This window comes from Biomphalaria glabrata, chromosome 10 (assembly GCF_947242115.1).
Source record: "Biomphalaria glabrata chromosome 10, xgBioGlab47.1, whole genome shotgun sequence".
Classification (NCBI taxonomy): domain Eukaryota; kingdom Metazoa; phylum Mollusca; class Gastropoda; family Planorbidae; genus Biomphalaria; species Biomphalaria glabrata.
The window spans coordinates 31,194,343-31,217,256 of record NC_074720.1 but is presented as its reverse complement, the minus strand read 5'-3'; the positions used below and the strand labels follow the sequence as shown (position 1 = coordinate 31,217,256).

General features: G+C 34.6%; 1 protein-coding gene across 2 annotated transcripts; it reads right to left on the bottom strand.

Moving 5' to 3' along the window:
* Positions 1 to 11,318: 11,318 nt before the first annotated feature.
* On the bottom strand, positions 11,319 to 20,595 carry LOC106051724 (soma ferritin-like). Of its 2 annotated transcripts, none has more exons than XM_013206928.2 (4): positions 20,332 to 20,595; positions 14,245 to 14,391; positions 13,724 to 13,849; positions 11,319 to 12,516 (listed from the first exon to the last, which is right to left on the bottom strand). In XM_013206928.2, the coding sequence occupies exons 1-4, from the start codon at positions 20,428 to 20,430 to the stop codon at positions 12,373 to 12,375; spliced, it is 516 nt and encodes a 171-aa protein (XP_013062382.2). In that variant the 5' UTR covers positions 20,431 to 20,595; the 3' UTR covers positions 11,319 to 12,372. The 2 variants fall into 2 exon arrangements, with proteins under 2 accessions (XP_013062382.2, XP_055900242.1); XM_056044267.1 differs by having other exon boundaries at positions 20,497 to 20,591.
* Between the last annotated feature and the right edge of the window lie 2,319 nt (positions 20,596 to 22,914).

Sequence of the window (22,914 nt, the reverse complement as noted above, 5' to 3'; positions counted from 1 at the left end):
TACCGCTACATGACTACTTGGTTAACTAGCTTACTGCTACATGAATACCTAGTTAACTAGCTTACCGCTACATGGCTACTTTGTTAAGTAGCTTACAGCTACATGACTACTTGGTTAACTATCTTACTGCTACATAACTACTTGGAAAACTAACTTACCGCTACATGACTACTTGGTAAACTAACTTACTGCTACATGACTACTTGGTTAACTAACTTACAGCTACATGACTACTTGGTTAACTAACTTACTGCTACATGACTACTTGGTTAACTAACTTACTGCTACATGACTACTTGAACTTGGTTTACAAACTTACTGCTACATAACTACTTGGTTAACTAACTTACCGCTACATGACTACTTGGTTAACTAACTTACCGCTACATGACTACTTGGTAAACTAACTTACTGCTACATGACTACTTGGTTAACTAACTTACTGCTACATGACTACTTGGTAAACTAACTTACCGCTACATGACTACTTGGTAAATTAACTTACCGCTACATGACTACTTGGTTAACTAGCTTACTGCTACATGAATACCTAAACTAACTTACCGCTACATGGCTACTTTGTTAAGTAGCTTACAGCTACATGACTATTTGGTAACCTAACTTATTGCTACATAACTACGTGGTTAACTTACGTATTGCTACATAACTACTTGGTTAACTAACTTACTGCTACATGAATACCTAGTTAACTAACTTACCGCTACATGACTACTTGGTTAACTAACCTATTGCTACATTGTTACTTGGTTAACTAACTTACTGCTACATGACTACTTGGTTAACTAACTTACTGCTACATGACTACTTGGTTAACTAACATAATGCTAGATGACTCTCTGACTTACTGCTTTATGACTGACAATTAACTGTCTTACTATATGGTTACTTGGTTTTATTTTTTTTTTACAAGGGTACCTTGTTAACTTACCAAACTATCGTTCTCTCACATGCTCGCATTACCGGTCATGCAAAACTCGTGTTCACAATTCTACTCTGAATTCAACAAAATTCTACTAAATAAAACAAGGTACAAATAACTTCAATATCTTATATGTTACACTTAGGTTCTGCGTACTCAAATGGAAGTTTTTAGAAGCTTGATAGTGTCCCCTTTTTGGCTGGATATTGTCCATGGGCCGAAAGTTAGCCATGAACGCTCCATAACGTTCACCTAAAGCAGTGGTTCCCAAACTTTTTTGTCTCGTAGACCCCTTGCCATGTTTTCTGGTTATCGGTTGACACCCCCTCCCCCCCCCTTGCTTAACATGTACCGGTTCTGCATTTTTGCAAATTAACAAACTCATTTTTTTCTAAATTAATTTCTAAGTGTAGTGAGTCGAAGAGTAAATAAGTAATTTAAAGCTACTTTGTAAGTTAGAGAGATCTATCTTTTTTATTCATAAAATTCAAAATTATAACCAATTAAAATAACAACTGATATGCAGATCTATTACTGAAACCACCAAAGACACTTGAAAGTGTGTTGTTGTTTTTTTGCAGGTTCATCATCAGTTGCTAGGGATATTATGTTTCACATAGGAATTTGTTGTTCTATGAAGTAGTTCTTCAAACAATAGATATTAATAAATTAATTGGTCTTAAGTATCACTGTATTTGTATTTCTTCATCTTTGTCTGGCTCAAACATTGGAAGAGGCGAAGTAACTGGCGTCTAAACCAGTAAGCTTTGGGCAGGAGGGACTCATTAGCCTAGGCTTGCAGAGTTTGAGTTTTTGGCACATCGGCACAATTTAGGCCATGTCGTGCCCGTAATCCTTCAAGGATTACTCTCCTTTACAAGAGCTAAATTCCATACAGTTAAATCATTAAAAACAAGGACTATTCACAGTTAAAATAGTAAAGGAAGTAAACATTTAATAATTAGTAAAAATCTTATGTAAATATTATAGGGTCAATTTCACAAATCAGATCTTCGTAGTCAATCCCACCTCCCGGTAACTTCCCTGGGTCGACATTGTCAAATAGTGTTTTTAAGTTGTGTGCTCTAAAAAATTTTTCCCTAACATCATGGTATCTAGGGCAATCTATGAGGATATGATCCACCGTGAGGCGAGAGTCGAAGTACTCACAAAGTGGGGGCTCCTCTTTCTTCAGCACAAAGGAATGCGTGATGTAGGTGTGTCAAATCCTAAGTCTGGGCATGATCGTGCTACCACGCCTTGTCAGACACTTAGATGTGGGCTGCCACCTGACATCCGCTACAATCTGCCTGAGTTTGTTGTGAGTCTCGATAGGTGGCAGAGGCAATACTTTGTCTCAGGTCCGAGCAGGGAATTTGGGTTCCTGACACTGCTTGATTTAGGGCTCTCTTTGCTTCTCTGTCTGCGGTTTCGTTTCCCTCTATGCCCACATGGAAGGGGACCCAGATGAAGGTGACATCCCTATGGTCGGCTGTTATTTGGTCTAACAGCATAGGCTCTTGTGTACCAATGGATTGTCAGTCTTCATCCGCCCCAAAGCTTGCAATGCAGATTTGGAGTCGGAGCAGATTATAAATTTTCTTCTTTCTGATGCTTTGACGGCCATAAGTGCAAGCGATATTGCATGCAATTTGGCCCTAAAGATGACGCAGCCATGGGGGAGTCTACGGGAGATTGTTTTGTTCCGAAAGGAGCAGGCACACGCGACCTTTCCATCCATGTTGGATCCGTCTGTGTAAATAGTGCCAAAATCTCCGTAGCTCTCCTGCAGTTCCCTAAATTGGACTTGTAGTATACTTGGGTCAGTATTTTCTTTTTTGAAATTAAGAAGAGACAAATTTAATTTGGGTTTAACCCACCTATCAGGGGGAAAACTGAATTCAAACCTCTTCTGCCCTTGCAAACATGGGAACTGTTTCCTGGGTCAACCCCGTCGAAAAATAAGGAGCAGATGACCCTTAGGCAGTATGTAGCATACATCGCTACACCCTGTCAGAACCTGCGAGGCCGCTGATCCCTAACTGTATATGTTGTTTTCAAATAATTACATAAGAAGCTTTTGTTATAACTCATACCACCGCTGTACCTACTGTATTGTAGCTTAAAGAAATGTGTTTAAAATAATATCAGATGTTCGTTTGTGTAAAACAGTTTTTAAAACTATTTTTCAACAGCTGGTAAAATCAATGTTTTATCTTTAGTGTTTTCCAAGAGATCTTTTAAGACACACACAAACCATCATCTTCTCTATATGTCGCTGAAGAGAGATTTTGTGGACTAAACTTTATCTTTGAGAATTCTAAAGTTTTTCAAATCTTTATCTTTTTATCAATGAAGAAATGAATCAAATTTTAAATAAATAATGCTGTATAATTTATTTTTGTTACATGTGAAAATTAAAGTCACGACTTTCGTAGACCCCCATGGACATCTCATAGACCCCCAATTTATTTTTTCACTTTCGTAGACCCCTTGGAACTCTTCGTAGACCCCTGGGGGTCTATATAGACCACTTTGGGAATCACTGGACTAGAGTAACACCTTTAGTAAAATCACTAAATTTAGAAAGCCTTCAGGACAGAAGACTCAAAAGTAAAGTAGAAATTATACATAAAATACTGAACCATAATCTTCAAATCATAGACATAGATAAATATAGACTGGAAGTAGGAAGTTATTTTTATTTGGGGGGAGTCAATATGTTTTATGTACTATATCTATGTGAAAAAAAATGGCGGCGATTGAGCTATAAATTCTAGGACTAACATTTCAGCCAATATATACCTTTGATCTTTAGTTTTGAAAAGTACAAAACTGCCATATTCCCAATATTTTGTCTTTGTTTCATAATCATAGACATAGGCAAATATATATAGGTTTGTGATGTGGATCTACACACTTATCTTTTCCCAAATATTTCCGATAATAATTTGTTCTTTATCGTCCAGTCTATATATATATATGTCTATGCTTCAAATACAAAAACAAAATTTAGTAAAATACTCAGAAAGACACAAAGATAAATGCACATTTCTCGTCCCATATGCTAGGACAAATTTGTACAAATACTCCTTCTTCTCTAGTCACTAGCGGATCCAGAACTTTGGAGTGGGAGGGGCGATTTTTTTCCAAACCCTAACCCTAACGCCCAGTAAACCCTAACCCTATGCATAAACGTGTGTACAGAACACACACACACATATATATATATATATATAAGAATTTTAATAAGCAGCATTTCTCAACCTTCGGCGAAAAAGTGGGGTTTGGGGCGAAGCCCCGACGACAAAAGCGTTTTCTTGCATTCTTCACTGCAGAAAGCTTATTATTCATCAATGAAGTTCCGGGCGAAGCACCGACGACAAAAGCGTTTTCTTGCATTCTTCACTGCAGAAACGCATTCTCCTAACATCTACAGCTCATCATTCATTAATGAAGTTCGGGGCGAAGCCCCGACGCCAAAAGCGTTTTCTTGCATTCTTCAATTCAGAAAGCTTATTATTCATCAATGAAGTTCCGGGCGAAGCCCCGACGACAAAAGCGTTTTCTTGCATTCTTCACTGCAGAAACGCATTCTCCTAACATCTACAGCTCATCATTCATTAATGAAGTTCCGGGCGAAGCCCCGACGCCAAAAGCGTTTTCTTGCGTTCTTCACTGCAGAAACGCATTCTCCTGACATCTATAGCTCATTATTCATTAATGAAGTTCGGGGCGAAGCCCCGACGACAAAAGCATTTTCTTCTATTCTTCACTACAGAAACGCATTCTCCTGACATCTACAGCATATTATTTATCAATGAAGTTCGGGGCGAAGCCCCGAAGACAAAAAGATTTTCTTGCATTCTTCACTGCAGAAACGCATTTTCCTGACATCTACAGCTCATTATTCATCAATGGAGTTCGGGGCGAAGCCCGAAAGGACAAAAGCGTTTTCTTGTATTCTTCACTGCAGAAACGCATTCTCCTAACATCTACAGCTCATCATTCATTAATGAAGTTCCGGACGAAGCCCGAAAGGACAAAAGCGTTTTCTTGCATTCTTCACTGCAGAAACGCATTTTCCTGACATCTACAGCTCATTATTCATCAATGGAGTTCGGGGCGAAGCCCGAAAGGACAAAAGCGTTTTCTTGCATTCTTCACTGCAGAAACGCATTTTCCTGACATCTACAGCTCATTATTCATCAATGGAGTTCGGGGCGAAGCCCGAAAGGACAAAAGCGTTTTCTTGCATTCTTCACTGCAGAAACGCATTTTCCTGACATCTACAGCTCATTATTCATCAATGGAGTTCGGGGCGAAGCCCGAAAGGACAAAAGCGTTTTCTTGCATTCTTCACTGCAGAAACGCATTTTCCTGACATCTACAGCTCATTATTCATCAATGGAGTTCGGGGCGAAGCCCCGACGCCAAAAGCGTTTTCTGGCATTTTTCACTGCAGAAACGCATTCTCCTGACCTAAAGCTCATTATTCATACTATTGAAAAAAAAGGACCTTTTGAATAATATTGTACTTGAAAGATATTCTAATATTAATTTATAGGCCCTTACTACATTGCAAATAAAACCGATTTGTTCCTTGAAAAGATAAGATACCCCATATATTATGATTTTGGCTTTGAGAATCGACGCCGAAAAAAAATTATTCGATAAATAATATTCAATAACATTGTAGTATAAGTTGTGAGTTATAGTCCCAAATTTATTTAATTAGAAAAATATCCGATTGAGTAAAGGTTGGGAAAAGGCGACTATAAATGTATTTTTCTCGGTTTAGAACTCATGTCAATCATGATTCATATACTGAAAAATTTCGTTTGAATTCTAACTTTTTCAATGCAAAGTCTTTCTTAAAATACTTATGATAACTTCATGTGAAATTACATAAACTCTGGAAATGGGAGGGGCGGTAGAATGAAAACGATTAATCCTCGCTCCTTTAATAATTTCTGCTAAAGATTGCATTTGGCATTAAAGAATAAAAAAAAAAAAGTAGGGCGACTCGATATAAGAATTTAATGTATAGTATATATAAATTATATTAGTGGCATATTTTTTTTACATTTTGTAATTTCTAAACTATAATACTAAAAGAAAAAGTATTGGTTTGTCTGATGGGGGAAATGCAATTGCATATATCGCCCTTCCCACCTGGTGCAACCTTTTTTCATTTAAATTTACTAATGATAAAATTTGAGATTAGAGTATGGTACGACATAATATACAATGGGTTCACATATCAATACGTAGTTTATATTATATAGATATTCAACTAATTTTGTTCACAAACTATGATTCTCCATAAAAATAGGACCGCCCCCCCCCCACTCAGAGGGCTAGAGTGGGAAGGGCAGTACATGCAATCGCCCTCCCCCCAACCCCACCGAATCGACCAAGATACCAGAAAGGGAGCGACATAATATAAAATTTATAGATTAATTCAACTAATTTTGTTTACAAACTATGATTTCTCCATAAAAGTAGGACCGCCCCCCCCCATTCAAATGGTTTAGGTGGGAAGGGCAGTAGAGGTATTCGCCCCCCCCCCCTTACCCCCAAACGGTAAACAGGGAACGACATAATATAAAGATCGGTTAAAATATCAATAACAAGTTTTAATCATATAGATATTTTATTGATTCTGTTAGCAGGCTGTGATTTCTACAAATAAATTGGACCGCCCCCCCCACACTCGAAAGTGTATTGGGGGGGGGGGGCGGGATTGATACCATTGCCCCCTCCCGACCCCACCAAATCGGTCAACATACTAGAGGGGGGGGCGAAAAAAAAAAAAATAGGTTGAAATATAAATAATTAGTATATATTATTAACATAAGTAATACATTTGTATACAAATTGTGTGAATTCTATACTAAAATTCGTCCGCCCCCTCGTTCGGGGGGGGGGGTCGGCCGAGTGGGGGGGGCGATCGCCCCTACCGCCCCCCCCCTGGATCCGCCAGTGTCTCTAGTGCTATTAGAGCATGGAATGGGTTGCCTGAGCTAGCCAGGAAAACCAGTGACTTGGCAGAATCTAAGTCATTGGTAAATATGCATGCCTAAATGCATGACGCGTAGGACGTAATCATCTTCTTTTTTGAATAACGTCTGTATTATATAAGATAAGAATGGAGAAAGAAGGTTAACAGATCTTGTTTCGCTCCCCAACGGTCCAGCAGATCAAAGGATAGATCAGTGGTTCCCAAACTTTTTCGTCTCGTAGACCCCTTGACATCTTTTCTGGTTTTTGGTAGACCCCCTGCTTAACTTGCAAAGTTTTGCAAATTCATCAACATTTTTTTAAAACTAATTTCTAACTGTAGTGAGTTGAAAAGAGTGAAAAAGTAATTTAAAGCTAAATATTACATATAAGTTTTGGCAAAGATCAGCTACTCGTGTATTTCTTCATCTTTCACGTGTGGCTCAAATATTGAGTCCGCGGAGCTGTTTTCACTAACAGGAGATAGGGGGGAAGGCGAGAAACTGTTGTCTAAATCTGTAAGCTTCGAACAGGTAGGGCTCATTAGAAGGAAAACTGAATTCAAAACTCTGCTGCCTTGTAACTATACCCAAACATGTGAAAGGTTTTGTGGGTTAACCATTTTGTGGGTCTTTTCTGAACTGAACTTTTTCTTTAAGTGTTGGAAAGTTTTTAAAATCTGAATCAATTTTGTCAGGGTGGCATTGTCTCAGATAATCCTCACGCTTAATTAGTTTCATATCGTCATAAAAAGGCATTTTGATAACTTCTTGTTTGACAAGGAAGGAAGGAACAAATTTAGATAATCAACGCTGTACAATCTATATTTCTTTTTGTTAAACATTAGTTACATGTAGACAAAATTAAGCTATTTAAATAAGTATTGAAATTTAATATAACCATTTTTCGTTTGAATATCATGATAAATATGTAAAGGTTAACTAAGGTACAAATCATATATTAGTGTATAAAAGAATTAAACTAATGGGTTGTAAAAATTAGTTTAAGCCACAACTTGTTTAAATGAAATCTATTATGGTAGACCACCGTTGACATCTCATAGACCCCCAATTTGTTTTTTCACTTTCGTAGACCCCTTGGAAGTCTTCGTAGACCCCTGGGGGTCTATATAGACCACTTTGGGAATCACTGACCTAAAGGAACCCTTCAGATATAGGCAATTTCGGAGACTTCTACTTTTCTGGTCTCATTGATTTGTGATTTTCGTAGTTATCGAGAGAGTTTCACCTAGGCTCTTGAAACTCTAGGCCAGTAATAGCTCCCTTCCAAAGGCCTGACTGAACCATTGCTTTGTTTGGGAGAATTCGCAGCGGATATTTATGTCCCAGCGGATATTTATGTAACACATCTCTCTTTCCAGTGACATGGAACTTAGGATGCTCGGACTAGAAACGAGGGCCGAAGCACGATAACCCCCACCACCTTTTCCTTTACTGTACCACGATAAGTATACGGAGCTCGCCAGTCATAAAACGTCCCTTGAGGAAGGGTGTGTGGATTATGACCAAGATAAGTGTAGTGTGTAGTTGATATTTTAGTTTTTTAGCACACCAGCACAATTTAGGCCATGTCGTGCCTATAATCCCTCAGTGTTGTAGTGCATTCAATAGGGGCTTTCGCTTTTTTTGCCATCTAAGCCTGAAACTGATGGTCTAAAGAAGTGTCTGCGTTGTTTAATACTGCACATTGCTTGCCTTGTGACTAAAGAATGCTGACAAATAAGGTAAAACTAACCACAGTTGATATACATAGAGATTTTAGAAGCTGAAAAGGGTGTGATGAAGGGTCGACCAATATGAAGAAGCTTAAGAAAAGGTTAAGGATTGTCATTGTAATAAAAAAGAGCAGAAAAGTGTGAAAGTGTGTGTTCGTGTGGGAGAGAGGCAGGTTACAAACGGTCCAAAAGCATCAGAGGGGTAGGCCTATATTAAATATAGTAGCCGAAGAAAAGTCAAGACCAGCTGTTTTGTTGTGGGCTGGAGAGCGGAAAGGAACGGAATTGGATAGGTTAAATAAAAGTGATACCAGAATTCACGTAAATTATCTAGCAATTGTTTTTAGTATTCTATTCTAGATCCATAATTTATCTCAAAGGAACAGTAATAATGATTTAGGTCTAGATCTTAGGTAAAATGAATTAGAATTTTTATTGTCCTTCAGCTAGTTTGAGAATTATTTGAGTAAATTTGATTGATAGATTTAGTACTGATATCTTGTTATTGGTAGTAATGAAATGTGCAATAGTTTTCCCTTTTTTTTCTGACTCAAAAGCTAGGTAAAAATAATAATATAATCAGTGATTCATCAGCTTTATTGACTCTTTATCACATTTCTTTTTGAAAAAGCTATAAATAGTCTAATTTTAACAGTAATGCAAAGATCAAAATCTATATTTAGGTCTCAGAAGTTCTAAAGCTGGCATCAATTTTTTTCTGAGGGTCATATTATTTAGATTATAATTTGTATCTTATATTTAAATAGAAAGATGTTTACATTTTACATTCTCCATTCATTTACCTTTACTTTGATACCAAAAAATGTAACTATGGCATCATTGGTACTTAAATAATAAATTTTTGTTTTAACCATGTTTAGAACATTATCTTTTTCTTTTCCAAAAAAATAACTTTTTTTATAAAACAAAACACCTCAGTCAATGAGTTAAAGCATATGTGCGTATGTGTGTCGAAAGGGGGAATGTGTTATAAAGCGGGTCTTTTCGCATGTGGAGAAAAAAAAGGGTCTGTAAGAGAAAGAGACAGAAGACATGCACTAATTTATGAGCTAAAAAGTATGAGTGTGTGTGTGGTTAAAATGTGTGGTCCGTTTATTGAAATTGAAAAAAAAAAAAAGGCCTTAATAAACAATATAAATCCTGGTAACTAATCAATCGGAGTAGCCGATGTATACTGCTTGTATTACATACATAATGACAGCACCAGTTACAGTTACACTATTCCAGTGAGAGAAACGGTGAACTAAATAGAGTATTGCTGCTAGGCCGAGTTCTGTTCATTATGTGGCTCTAATTGTTGTCCTTGTACATCTAACGTGTATGCACCTTCAATAGTACGTAAGGGAAAGTCATTACGAAAACAATATAGAATCATTTAGTTCAATTCTAAACGAAAATTGAATGTCCGGTTAACCAGATTGTCATTTAACTGTTTTTTTCTTTATACAGCTATTAATACTATCGTGGTTGTCGTGTGCCCTTCGCTTCTGAAACAAGGATCTCAAATCCAGATGAAGATTTGGATTTTGAGAAAAGCTTTAGAATTTTTAGGACGCTCCCAGAGGCCATTCAATTCTAATAGATACCTAACATACGTAGGAGAAATATACGCAGTTGGTTGCGCAGAGTTGCCCCCCCCCCCTTCCGGTAAGAGCTATAAAGATCCACTCAGGTGCCATTTCCCATTACTGGCATAGAGGAAAGAGACAGAGAGCTCTCACAAACGCTGCGAGACACACATTTGAGACCCAAAGAAAATCCTTTATTGAAGACAAAAAGAAAACTTAAATAGACCAGCAGCAGACAACAGCTTTCAATAGGCATAGAAAAATATAAAGGTTGCAACTGGGTTTGCGTTGTTATATGTGCAATTATTCTTATTTCGGAACTGAAAGACGTTCCCATTATATAGAATAAGAAATGTTCCTTTATATTGCTTTTCTATTACAGTATTTTTATGCGGATTTTCATGATAAATGTTCTATTCAAAGCAATGTCAAGGAAGTTATATAGTTCAGTGCAAGCAAATAAAGAGAACAAATTAGTTTCTACTACAAGTCAAAGAGCTTAGAAATGTAAATATACATAGGGCTAAAAACTGCACAAAGATATGGTAAACATTTAAAAAGTGACACTTCATAAACACTTCCTTTATTTGTACACCAAACAGCTATCAATTTTTTAGTTTATCCCTCATTCTATTAAGAAAGGAAACCAAGATTTGAAGAATCCATATGTACACAAAGAGCAGTTTACTCTGATAGATATCACTAAGATATTTACCAACAAATAACACCCAAGTACCAAAATATAAAATGTAGAGGAAAAATAAAGGTTAAAAGAAAAAAAAACAAAAAACTACAAAGTTGTGTAATATTTAAAATTTAAATTATCTCCATTAACTTTCTTGAACTTATTGCATAACTGAAGGTTGATGTGAGCAATATGTGGACAGAGTGAGCAATATGTGGACAGATCCAAGAGAAGAAAAAGTGATAGAGACATGATAAAATATTCATACCAGGCAAATTGTGGATAAAAGCTAGTTCCATAACATTCTAAATTGTAATAATGGCTTTAAGTCCTCAACCAACACAGTAATGAAAACACAAAAATAAATTATTTCTGTGATTAACTTTATTATAGACTAAGCTACAAAATATGTTTTTTTTATCCATTAACAGGTTTGTATAATTCTGAAGCAAAAACAAAATGTACAAAATCTAGCAAAGAAAAAATGTTGGTATAAAACTCGAAAAACATAAATTTTTTTTAGAAAAACATTTTTTTCCTCACCAAAAATCTTGACTTTCTTGTTAACCCATTTCCTAAATAAAATATTTGGAATGACAAAAAAAAAATTTGAGCACAATTGAAACATACTTAAGTGTCAAACAATATCAAATAGCTTTAATTACCGTACTGAGAGTTCAACACTTGTATATATCAATCTATGTTAAACTATTAAAACTTGAAACATGAGACACACACATAGTATAGATGCTCATTAAAAAAAGAGTAAATTACAGCTAAACTGATATCAAAACATATCACTACCAGTATTAACAATAATACAAGAACTCAAAGGTTCAAAAACACAACTTTTTTTATGTTATACATATCACTAATGGCACAAAGCTACCATTAAAGTAGAATTAAAAGAGAGGAACCTTATTAAGTATCAAGTTTTAACCAAATGTACACAAAAGTTAATGGACTTAATGCTGTCTTGTATCAAGATAAACATTAAACGTTAAAGGCATGCCGAGTTAACATATTAAATAATGGCCATTTAGCGCTAATAACAATTATCTTTCTACATAAAAGTACCATATATAATTCTAACAGTAACTTTATTATGTTCACTGCAAACTTTACATATCCATTGGTTATTCTTTAAATAGAAAACAATATCCTTGGTATATATATGCACTAGGATTACAATTTATTATTTGCTAACAAGATACTTATATTATGCTTAAAGCATTCAAATAACCACCAAAAAATTGATGTTGCACAAATTGTGATAAACTTATACAAATGTTACAAAATAACAAAGCACAGTCTATTATCAATAATGTGCTATTCTCTAGGTATAGTGGGACACACAATAATATCACATGGCTGAGAAAGGTTGTGAGTGTGTGGTTCATCCAGCTGGCTGCTGAAACCCTTACAACTTCTGAAGTGTTTCTTTGTCAAACATGTATTCTCCAAGACCAGGTCCTACTCTGGTCAGTTGAGCCACATAATCTGCTAACTCCTTGATGGATTTCACTTGTTCTCCCAAAAGCTCTTCTTCAACAAAATCATCAAGCTACACAAAAGAAAGAAAAAATAATTACACAAAATTAGGATTCTTATCAGAGAAACAAAGTTTGTGGCAAAAATGACAGAACGATTTGTCAAAATGGCTTGAATAATATATGACTAGCCCACATTGCTTTCTGTCCATAACATTAAAGAGATTTTAAAAAAAAGCAATAGATAAAATTCAATATTCAAAGCCAAGACCTTTAATTTGTTAACACAATTTACATTAAAGTTATAAAAGACAAATCCTTGATTAGTTTATCACAGCAGGAAAGTAACAAAATATTTAGAATCTAGGGACATACATTTTTAGAAGGTCAATTATATTTGGCCAGTTTATGTTTTTCATTTTTTTTTTTGTCACACTCCAATGCACAAACTGAAAAGAAGCTAGAGAAGGGTCAGTAAAGTGGGGCATGAATTTCGTCTGTGTGTAGATGACCAGGTCAGTCCTTAAAGGAATGTTATGGTAAACATGGTATGTTATGGACACAGACAGAAAGAAGGTTTGAAGAAAAGATCAAGAACTATCTTCTGGGGGAGACTATAAAAGTAGAGTTCCCCTTTCAGACCTTATGGTCGATAGGGCAGATGATGTTAAGGTCATCTGCTTCCCTGGCCTACAATCAACGAGGGTATCATATGGCCAGCACAACAACCAACCGCCTTTACTTTTCCCCAACTAATGTCAGGTACCCATTAGAGCTGGGTGGACTCAGAGGCACCTAATGTAAAACAAGGTCCTAAATCCTAAGCAAACAGAAGTAACTATAAACAAGCTTCAAATATACTCAATAAACTGCAGCATCTGCACTTGTTTGAAAAATAAAATTCAATAAAAATAGCTTTACATGCTGTGTTCTGGCTCTGAATAAGACAAAATTGTTTGTTTGTAAAATGTTTTACATGTTTTGGATGTTCCTTCAGAGTTGAAGATAGTTTACTTAGTCCAAACCTCCCGCAGGACGACGGGGGATGGGAGCAGGCAAGGTTTGAACCCGGGACCATTGATAAAACCACACGACCTGGCAGCCATCTTATATGATATGAAAGTTTAAAAACACTGCTCATAGCTTATCACATCCTACGGCATTATACATCTACCTTAAACAATGCAGTCTACTGCTATAGGCGCTATAAGATTAAAAATTGTAAAATAAAAAAACAACTTAAAAACAACTTCTAGTAAAAGCCATGTAAAATGTGATTACATGTGGATCATAGTTGGTCTCTGCAATCTTGTGTAGTTCAAGAAGTGAAGTATTGACATCTCTCTCCAGTTTAAGTGCTGTGGTCATAGCAGCTAGCCCATTGCCCCAATCATCAGTGTCAGGTTTCTAAGAAAAGCCAGAAAATGAATTAGTTTAACCTATTACTGACTAAGTGGATTTAAATTATATTTTTGCAAGTACACTTAGTCATATATTAGACATTAATAAATGAGTTAAAACAAAGAATGGCATAAACATATGATGTATATATTTAAAAACATTTTTAATGTATAATAGAATCAGATAACTATTTTAACAATATCCCTAACTTAGAATTGAAAGCTATCACATGAAACAAAATATTTTACAAAGAAATTTCAACAAATGTTATAATTAATGTAGTTTTAAAGTTTATAATGAAGTTAGGTCAATAGTCACTTGTAAAATTCAGTATTCCTATGGGTCATAAATATTTTTAACAAAGAAACCATTAAAGTGATTTCAATGGAGCTAATCATTACCTTGATGTCTTGAAGGACAACTCGCCCACCCCTATTGTTCTGGTACTTCATTAGAAGCTCAGCATGTCCTGTCTCTTCTTGGGACATTTTCTTAAAGAATTTGTGGAAGCCAGGCAGGGCAACATCATCCCTGTCAAAGTGGTATGCCTGGAGTATGAGCAGGAAGAGAATTTTAAAGTGATTTTAAACATTAGCTCAACATTAAAGAGAAGGATTATTAAGTTCTTTAATTTATAGCAGTTGTAATTAAATTTATGAGACTCATTATGCTTGTATAAAGCTGGGGGTTTAAAATATATTTATACAGCATTACGTTCGAATCTACCACATCACAATAATACATAAAACTTGACTGAAAGAGTCAACACATTCAAACAGTTAAAGTAGATCATATGGCTCCTTCTGCCTCGGAAGACAATGGATGCGCCCAGATGAGTCACTGGCTTTGGTTACGTCTTGAGATGGGACAGAATCTGGAGTGACCGATCAAGCCAATTCTGGAGCGGAAGAATTTGCCACAGTTCGTGCATGTATACATGGTTCATACAACTTTTGTGAAAATGAATTCCAGACATTTATCTTATGTTTTTCAGACTCACTAACAGTAAAGTGGATGGCTACCTGAACATGCCTTATATGCTCTGGACTGCTGTATTCATAGTCTTGGGTTCAAAACCCTGCCAATAAATAACCCCTGCCGTCCTGTGGGAGGATTGGACTAGGGTGTATTAATAATTTTCCATTATGAAGGAACATACGAAACAAGAGGAAAAAAGTCACTAATCATGTAGCACTTAGACTTGGGCAATTTAATATATATAGTAGGCCTATATTCCTATATAGTTTAATAGGCCTAACTTAGTTGTAAAATCTTATTCTAAATCTCATAATAACTAGTCCAATAGTTTTATAATTTTTATATATATTTTTAGTGGCTTAAACATTAGATACTAGTTAAAAATAAAGATTTAGAGTTAGACTAGCCTAGGTTAGAGGGCCAACCTCTAGTATTATAATTCTATTGGAGGAGATAAATAAAGATAAAGAGTTAGAGTAACTGTATTTAAATTTAATTTGTAATAGTGGCTTACTTATGTCTTATTCACAATAGGCTAATACTACAATAGGCCTATGCCTATGTCAATATTGACTTGTTTTTTTCTATATAAAGTATATTCTATGTTGACTCTATATTAAATACTATAATTATATATATTTAACTCTTAAAAACCGTATTTTTTTTCTCATTCTACCGGAATTTTTTTTTCCCCCACAATTTTTATTACATAAGCCTTTTTATAAACGTCATACTGTTTTTTCTGTTTGTTAAAACATAGACATGTTATATAAAATTTTGTTGGAAATTGAATGTACTACAGGATAATTTATCTTTCAATGTTATAGATAGTCACTGGAAAAAAAAAAATAGGTAATTTCAGTGATGAAAATTTTTTTTTTTATTTGATCTTTAAAAACGGACTTTCCCAAGTAAAAAAAGTATATTCCAACAGTCCTCAATCATTATTATTGTATGAAATATTAAACTCTATCCAATTATCTATTTAAAAAACATAACTTTGTCAAACTTGATCAATATTTACACTTTTAGTGAGGTTTCTTTCTAGATCTACTAGGGCCTGGCTGGGGCCACGCCCCCTTTCGTTTACTACTTTTACTAGATCTAGGGATGAATAATTCACTATCAGACTCGCTTGAGTCTGAAAATCGCTTTCATTATAACTTTCTAGCTCTAGAATCTCTATCTAACTCTAAGTCTAAGTCACTCATGTCACTATCATTCATATCTAAAAAGATATTTAGAGCCTGATCAGCAGTAAAACGCCAAACGGCAAGAAGGCCTGTCAGCCATAATGTCTGATGGGGGGGGGGGGGGGGGGGAAATCTAGTAGTAGACCTAGATCTAGTAAGCCATAATGTCTGATGGGGGGGGGGGGGGGGGAATCTAGTAGTAGACCTAGATCTAGTAATCTAAGTCGCGCATAGATTAAAATTAAGACTAAATCTAGTTCTAGACCTAGTCATATAAGTAATTCAATTCTAGTAGAAGAGGCCTTTAGAATCTTTTAGTTTAGATTCAAGATCTATTTATTTCTATGTTGACTAGAAACTAGATATAATATTATAATTATATAATATAATTTGTTTTCTTTATTTAATGGGGGGGGGGGGCTAGGGAGAAAAAAAGCTTGGGGGGGGGGGGGGGGGGGTAATCGCGCATAGATCGAGACTAAATCTAGGCTAGTAGAAAACTAGATCTATTAAGAAGTGTCACATTGATCTAGATCAATACTAAATCTAGTAGAATTTAGTAGACCTAGAAGTTTACTAGAACAGATCAGATCTAGTAATCTACGTCGCGCATAGATAGAGACTAAATCTAGTAGTAGACCTAGACGTCCTAGATCTAGTAATCTAAGTCGCACATAGATATCGAGACTAAATAGATCTAGTAGTAAACCTAGATCTATCCTAGTAATCTAAGTCGCGCATAGATCGAGACATATATATCTATATCTAGTAAAATCTAGTAGTAGACCTAGATCGAGTAAGTCATTCTTGTGGCCTAGTCTTTTAGTTTAGACTCAAGATCTAGATATATATTCTATGTTGACGTCATTGATAAGATATATTATATTTGTTTTCTTTATTTAAAAAAAAAGGGAGGGGGGGTGTTCGCGCATACATAATTAAATCTTGGCCAAAAACTAACTTCCTGACCTTTGGTAGCCTAACTGAAATTAGATAGACAATCTAGATAATATAGACTAACATCCGATGTTAGTCTATATTATCTAGATCTACATCGTCATAATAAACTAGTCTAGCGGCAGTCTAGGCCTAGATCTATTACTAAATTTGATTAGTCTACAGTACACCGTCTAGAAATTGGCTGGCATTTCACAGACAAACTGTGATAGCGGGAGCTTTCCCCTATATAGATGACAATAGATCTAGTACGCCTAATGGAAGCCTCTATGCCCAACTAGATCTAGCTGCCTAGCGTTTTACTGGTTACTTGGGCGGCCCTTGGGTCTGACTCCCTCTGCAAACTCAGCGTATAGGATGTCTTTAGGGATTCTTCCATCTGGCATGCGAGTGACATGACCAAGCCAGCATAGTATTTTGTGGAAGGAGAGCTTAGATGTTGTACATATTGGCCCATTTCCAAAACTGCCTGGTTGGAAAAATGATCCCTCCAGGCGATGCACATTATGCATCGAAGGCAGCGTAGGTGGAAGCTATTCAATCTGTGTTTTTGGCGTATATGCATGCAAGTTGCCAGCTCTCACTGCCATAAAGAAGTGTGCACATAAATTAGGCATTGCAGACCAGGATTTTGTTGCCGTAGTCAATTTGGTATTTTCCCACACGCGCTTGGAGAGTTTTGCCATTGTTGCAGAAGCCTTTCCTATTCTTTTTGTCAGTTCAGTGTCTAAATCTAGGTTGCTGGCTATTAGTGTAAGTGTGTGATTACCAATATGTATCGCTAGTATTTCTGCGATGTCTTGTGCCAGCATTTCAATCTTGGAGAGGCTTATTGTAAGGCTAAACTCTAGACAAGCAGCTGCCAAAGCATTCACAAGCCTCTGCAATCCTTCTTATGAATGAGATTCAGTGCTGCATCATCGGCGAACAGCAGTTCTCTAATCAAGATAAGCCGTCTCTTTGTTTTAGCTTAAAGTGGATCAAACATTAAGAAATGAAGGGTGTCATAAAAGAACTTTTAAATACTAGCTGGAATACCATCAGGTCCAGAAGCTTTAAATTTAGTTTTATGCTAGCTGATAGTTATTTTGAATATCTTTTTCTTGTACATTTATATTTCCTGTTTTCTACTTGGTTTAAATTAAAATGTCTTTGTCTCCTAGAGCTAAGAAAGCTGATGCAAAATATTTATTAAGAATGTTAGAATAAAGCTTTAATTTCATTATCGTTAAGTTATCTTTGACTTTTAATTGGGATACTCCTATTGTTTCCATTTTTTTAGATTTTTAGTATGACCATAAGTTTTTATTGTTCTCGTCAGATATTACTTTATTTACGTATTTGCTCTGCATCTAACTTTTTGGGTATTTTTTATGGACTATTTCTGCCTTAGTTTCTTTAAATTTTTAAAATAGCCTTAAATAGGTTTTCTTTCTGTTTGCAAAGTTTCTTTAATTTATTATTAACTAGCATTTATTTATTTTGTTTGATAAGTATATAATTTATTGGTTTTTGATTTTCTTAAATGTTTTTAATAATGCTTTTAATGAAATTGAGGAAATCAACTTGTTGGTTTAATATCTTTCTCTGATATTTTTCACTGATAAGAACATTTGTCAAAAGTTAATGGAGCTTAGTGAAGGGGTGTAGTTGTGTTAGGTTGCATTGGTTCCAGAGTAAAATAACTGATCTAGATTACTTTTCTTTTTATACTTTTAACTTTTAAGAGGGGAAAAATAAACTTAAAACGAGGTAGTTCCGAATTCCCCCCGAGTCACGTGGTTGTGTGTATACAACGCGCACCGTGCTTAGTTTTAGTTAGTTTGTAGTGGGAATCTGAAGCGTTATAAGTCAATATTTAGTAGTTTCAATTTACTCATTAGCGCTAAACTATAATTTGTTAATAACAGGAGAATCTAGAGATACATTTTTTTAATAGTTTCAACTAAAACAAATAGTTAAACCTTTGATAGAAGGTACCGAAGCGTTGGCCTATAATCTGCCATACTGAGATCAAGATTTCTTGATCTACAATGAATGACTACACTTACAGTTCTTAGGATTCGGGTAACCAGTCCTAGAAAAAAAAGTAACACTTTCATCCCCCCCCCCCTTTTTTTTTCCTCTCTGCCCAAAATTAAACAAGCTTGAACTTGAGTAGAACACTAAAAGTTGGACAGCAGACCAGTGTGTATTGGTCAGATAGCTCTAGGGCTAGTGTGTAGTCGATATGTCGACTAGTTGTTAGAAAAGATAAAAGGACTTCCATGAGTTTTCCTTGTGCGTAATAGGCTTCAGTTGTTTAGCGAACAAATAACACATCTGATAGTCAAGGATAAATCTAGATCTACTCTTACAGTTACACAAGCCAAATGTGTCTTACCCCGCCCTTTCATTGTTAAATTTGCTCTCTGAGTAATAAAATGGATCTAGATCTGTTTCGTCGACGCATTTGTGAAACTTTAATGTAGGCCTAACATTTTGTGAATTTCTTAAAAATGATAGAACTTTTAATAACATAATAATACATCATGTGTCCAACACAAAAAATAATTCTTAATGTTATCGATGTGCATGATGTATTTGCGATTGGCGGAATATGAAATACATAACGTTAAAAAATAGCCGAAGTTAATGAAAATAACAATGTTTCAACAAATATGCATATTATCCCATATATAGGCCTATAAATATAAATATAAATATATATATATATATATATATAAGTGTGTGTGTTTGTGTAGTTTATACCAAGCCTTTTTTTTAATCTTACAAGATACGTTTGTAAAAACATGTTCTTCTGTATGTGAATGTAGATCTATCATCAGCAAAGTGTTGACGCTTGTCATGACTATAAAGGAAATATCATTGATATAATTTAAACCTATCCTTAAACAGTTCTTGGCCCTTTATGAAAACATTCGTATAATTATTTGAACATTCAGGGAGTTCGTTGATGTACTCTGTATATTTTAAAATGTTTGTAAATGTAAAATTTCGTAAAAATAGAGGAGCAACAGCAATGGAAATATAGAAAGAAAAGGCCATTCTCCTCTTTGTTGTCCTACTATCACGTGACTTTGGTTAAAGTAGGTCAGAAATACGAACTACCTCACTACTAAACTAGTTCTAGACTTGGCCATGGCCATAAATTGCCATAATAATATTTATAAATTATTTTTATAATAATATTAGTATATAGTTATATAGGGGATAATACTTAATAATAGTCATAGTGCCATACTAAGACTAAGTGAAGTAAGTGTCAGTCTAACTTGAGTCTAAAGTCTAAGTATATTATAGATATATATTGATATATAATATAGATAGTTATACTAATACTTGAGTCTGAGTCCATACCATTGACAAATAAACGTAACTTGCATACAATTCCAAGTTAATTTGTCTGTTAACTGCAGCCTCACATTCCTCATTATAATTTTGACGAGCGAGAGACATTTTGGGATTATTTCAATCACTGAATCAGATAAATATATCTAATTTAAATCTAAATTATTATTATACCAGATCTAGAATCTAGATCCAAAGAAGGTTACTTAGGAAAACAAATCTAATCACACACAGCACTACAAATTTAGAAGTCAGTGAATACCCTTGACATTGTTCACTAAGTGACCTGGAGGGTAGTATCGACCTCTAGAAAATAAAGCACGATATTTCATGTATCGCGTCACTCAAGTAGCTTTACAAAATTAATAACAAATCTTCAATCAACAATAAATATATAACTACCAGACTTGTAGATAGATCTATATAAACTATTAGACTTTGACTGACACAGTATGACGATGTTTGCTAGTGTAATTTTTAAAGGTAGATCTTCATCTATATCTATACTATATATTTACAAAGCTCGATATCCATATTAATAATTAACTAGATCTAAAGCTACCTCATGGTGCAAAAGAATATATGGTGCCAAATATGTCCGTTTGTTAACTTTTAGGTTCATATATTTATATTTGTTACTGAAATGATTTAGACACACTGGCCTATTAAAACATTTATATTTCGGTTATTGGGTTATTTACTGTTTGATCTTACGTATTTACAAATGGCCGCCTGGCGGCCAATTTTTCCTAAATGGACTTGGTCACTGATACAATAATAAAACAAAAAAATAAATAAAATAAATTTACCCTTACGTTATTTTTTTTGCTGCCAACTATAAAAAATAATTCTGATAAATGCTTTTAGGGAATGTAGACCTATTTTATTTAATCATAACATACATCTACATTTCACTAGAGTGAATCTAAATTATCTCTCTCTCTCTCTCTCTCTCTCTCTCTCTCTCTCTTTTCTGTGTTGTATAGATCGATTTTGTCAATTATACAATGTTTTTGTGTTGTCTTGACTCTGACAATTGTTAGTAAAATATTAAAAATTAGTACCTGTGTTTTTTTTTGTTTTTTTTATGTACCGTTATGTTCATTTTTTAAAATTTGCGATGCTCTATTTCATTGCGTGTGTGTGTATGGTATGTCTATCTATCTATCTATCTATCTATCTATCGGATCATTTCCATGATTTTTCCTACGAGTGTACAGGTTCTTTTTTTTTTTTTTGAAATTATTAAAAATAATAATAATAATCCCAAACGATAATCGAACAAATACAAGATTTCTTTCCATATGATAGGAAGCTTAGTATAATTTGTTTGACGATCGAAACCAAATCATATAGACAAAATATAGTGTTTTAATTCCACATCAAAATGACTTCAGGTACCGCGAGATTCAACCAAAAGGTTAAATTAATGATCTTTCATAAAATTTTAATAAGAAATAAATATATATTTTTTAACTATTCACCAACTTAAGTCCAAGATCTGATTCTTTCTTTATATATAAAGGTCCAATCCTTATGGTTATTATTACTATTAATATTAATACTATTACAATTATTAATTAATGTATTGTCATTTTTTAAGATAAGCTATTTTAAAGTTTAAAGTTTGAGTTTAAATTATTCATAAAATTTAAACTCAACGAATACTTTCTTTTCCTTCTAATTTAGACATGAAAGAAATTCTTCTTAAGTTTTGTTCCACTTAATAAATTAAGATTATCTAAATCAACGTAGCAGAAAATTTGACATTTTGTGACCATATTAACAACGAGTCTTTAATGATGAATAAATATTTTCCATGAGATGACGGAAATGTTATGTAGATAAAAACCCATTGCTAAAAGTTCATCTGTCATGCTACAAAGTTGATAAATGTTTTAGCAAAAGACGTAAAAGATAGAGTCAGAATGACTGTTAGCACCTTTGTATTTTGTTTGACAGCACACCTGACATAGTACACACTGATCAGATTCAGAAGATTTTAAGGGAGAAAAAAAAAAGCTAATGAGATCAACTTAATATCTTAAAAGTTCAGGGGTTATGAAAATGCAGATTCAATGTCGAACCATGGAGGATTACAGGAAATTATTCAGAACCAACAGAAAAGCTATTTAATAGATGTGTATAACATTCACTTAATCACTTAATTTTTTCAACATTCCTTTTTCAGAAAATGCTTTTTTGCCTAGCATTTTTTTTTTGTACAAATAAATACGTTTTTCGTTCTCAAATTCTAGCCACTAGAGGCGCAGCTTAAGATCTTTTATTTTACCTATCTTTAGTTTTTTTGTTGTTGTGAAGATATTCTAGAAGGCCAAATATACACAAGAGTAGGCCTATCTTTAAAGTATGACAATGTGTTGACTAATTCAACCCTTTCTTTAACAAAAGCATAACACGTTAGCGCAACGTGTTTAAAAAAAAAAGAAAACAAAATTAAACACATGTCATGCGAGCAATCACAAGTTGCCAGACTCACTATGTATATATATTTAAGAAGAGAAAAAGAGGTTCATTCTCATGTGCATTGATCTTTTTTAACGCTGAGCTTCAAATCCTACTGGAAGCAAT

What these genes read in the sequence shown, in the direction of transcription:
- LOC106051724 (XM_013206928.2), bottom strand. Translation starts at nt 20,430, where the DNA reads ATGTCTCTCGCTCGTCAAAATTATAATGAGGAATGTGAGGCTGCAGTT. An exon ending in TTGTCCTTCAAGACATCAAG is followed by an intron (nt 13,850 to 14,244) that starts GTAATGATTAGC and finishes GGCTTTTCTTAG; the next exon opens with AAACCTGACACTGATGATTG. An exon ending in AGACCAACTATGATCCACAT is followed by an intron (nt 12,517 to 13,723) that starts GTAATCACATTT and finishes TCTTTTGTGTAG; the next exon opens with CTTGATGATTTTGTTGAAGA.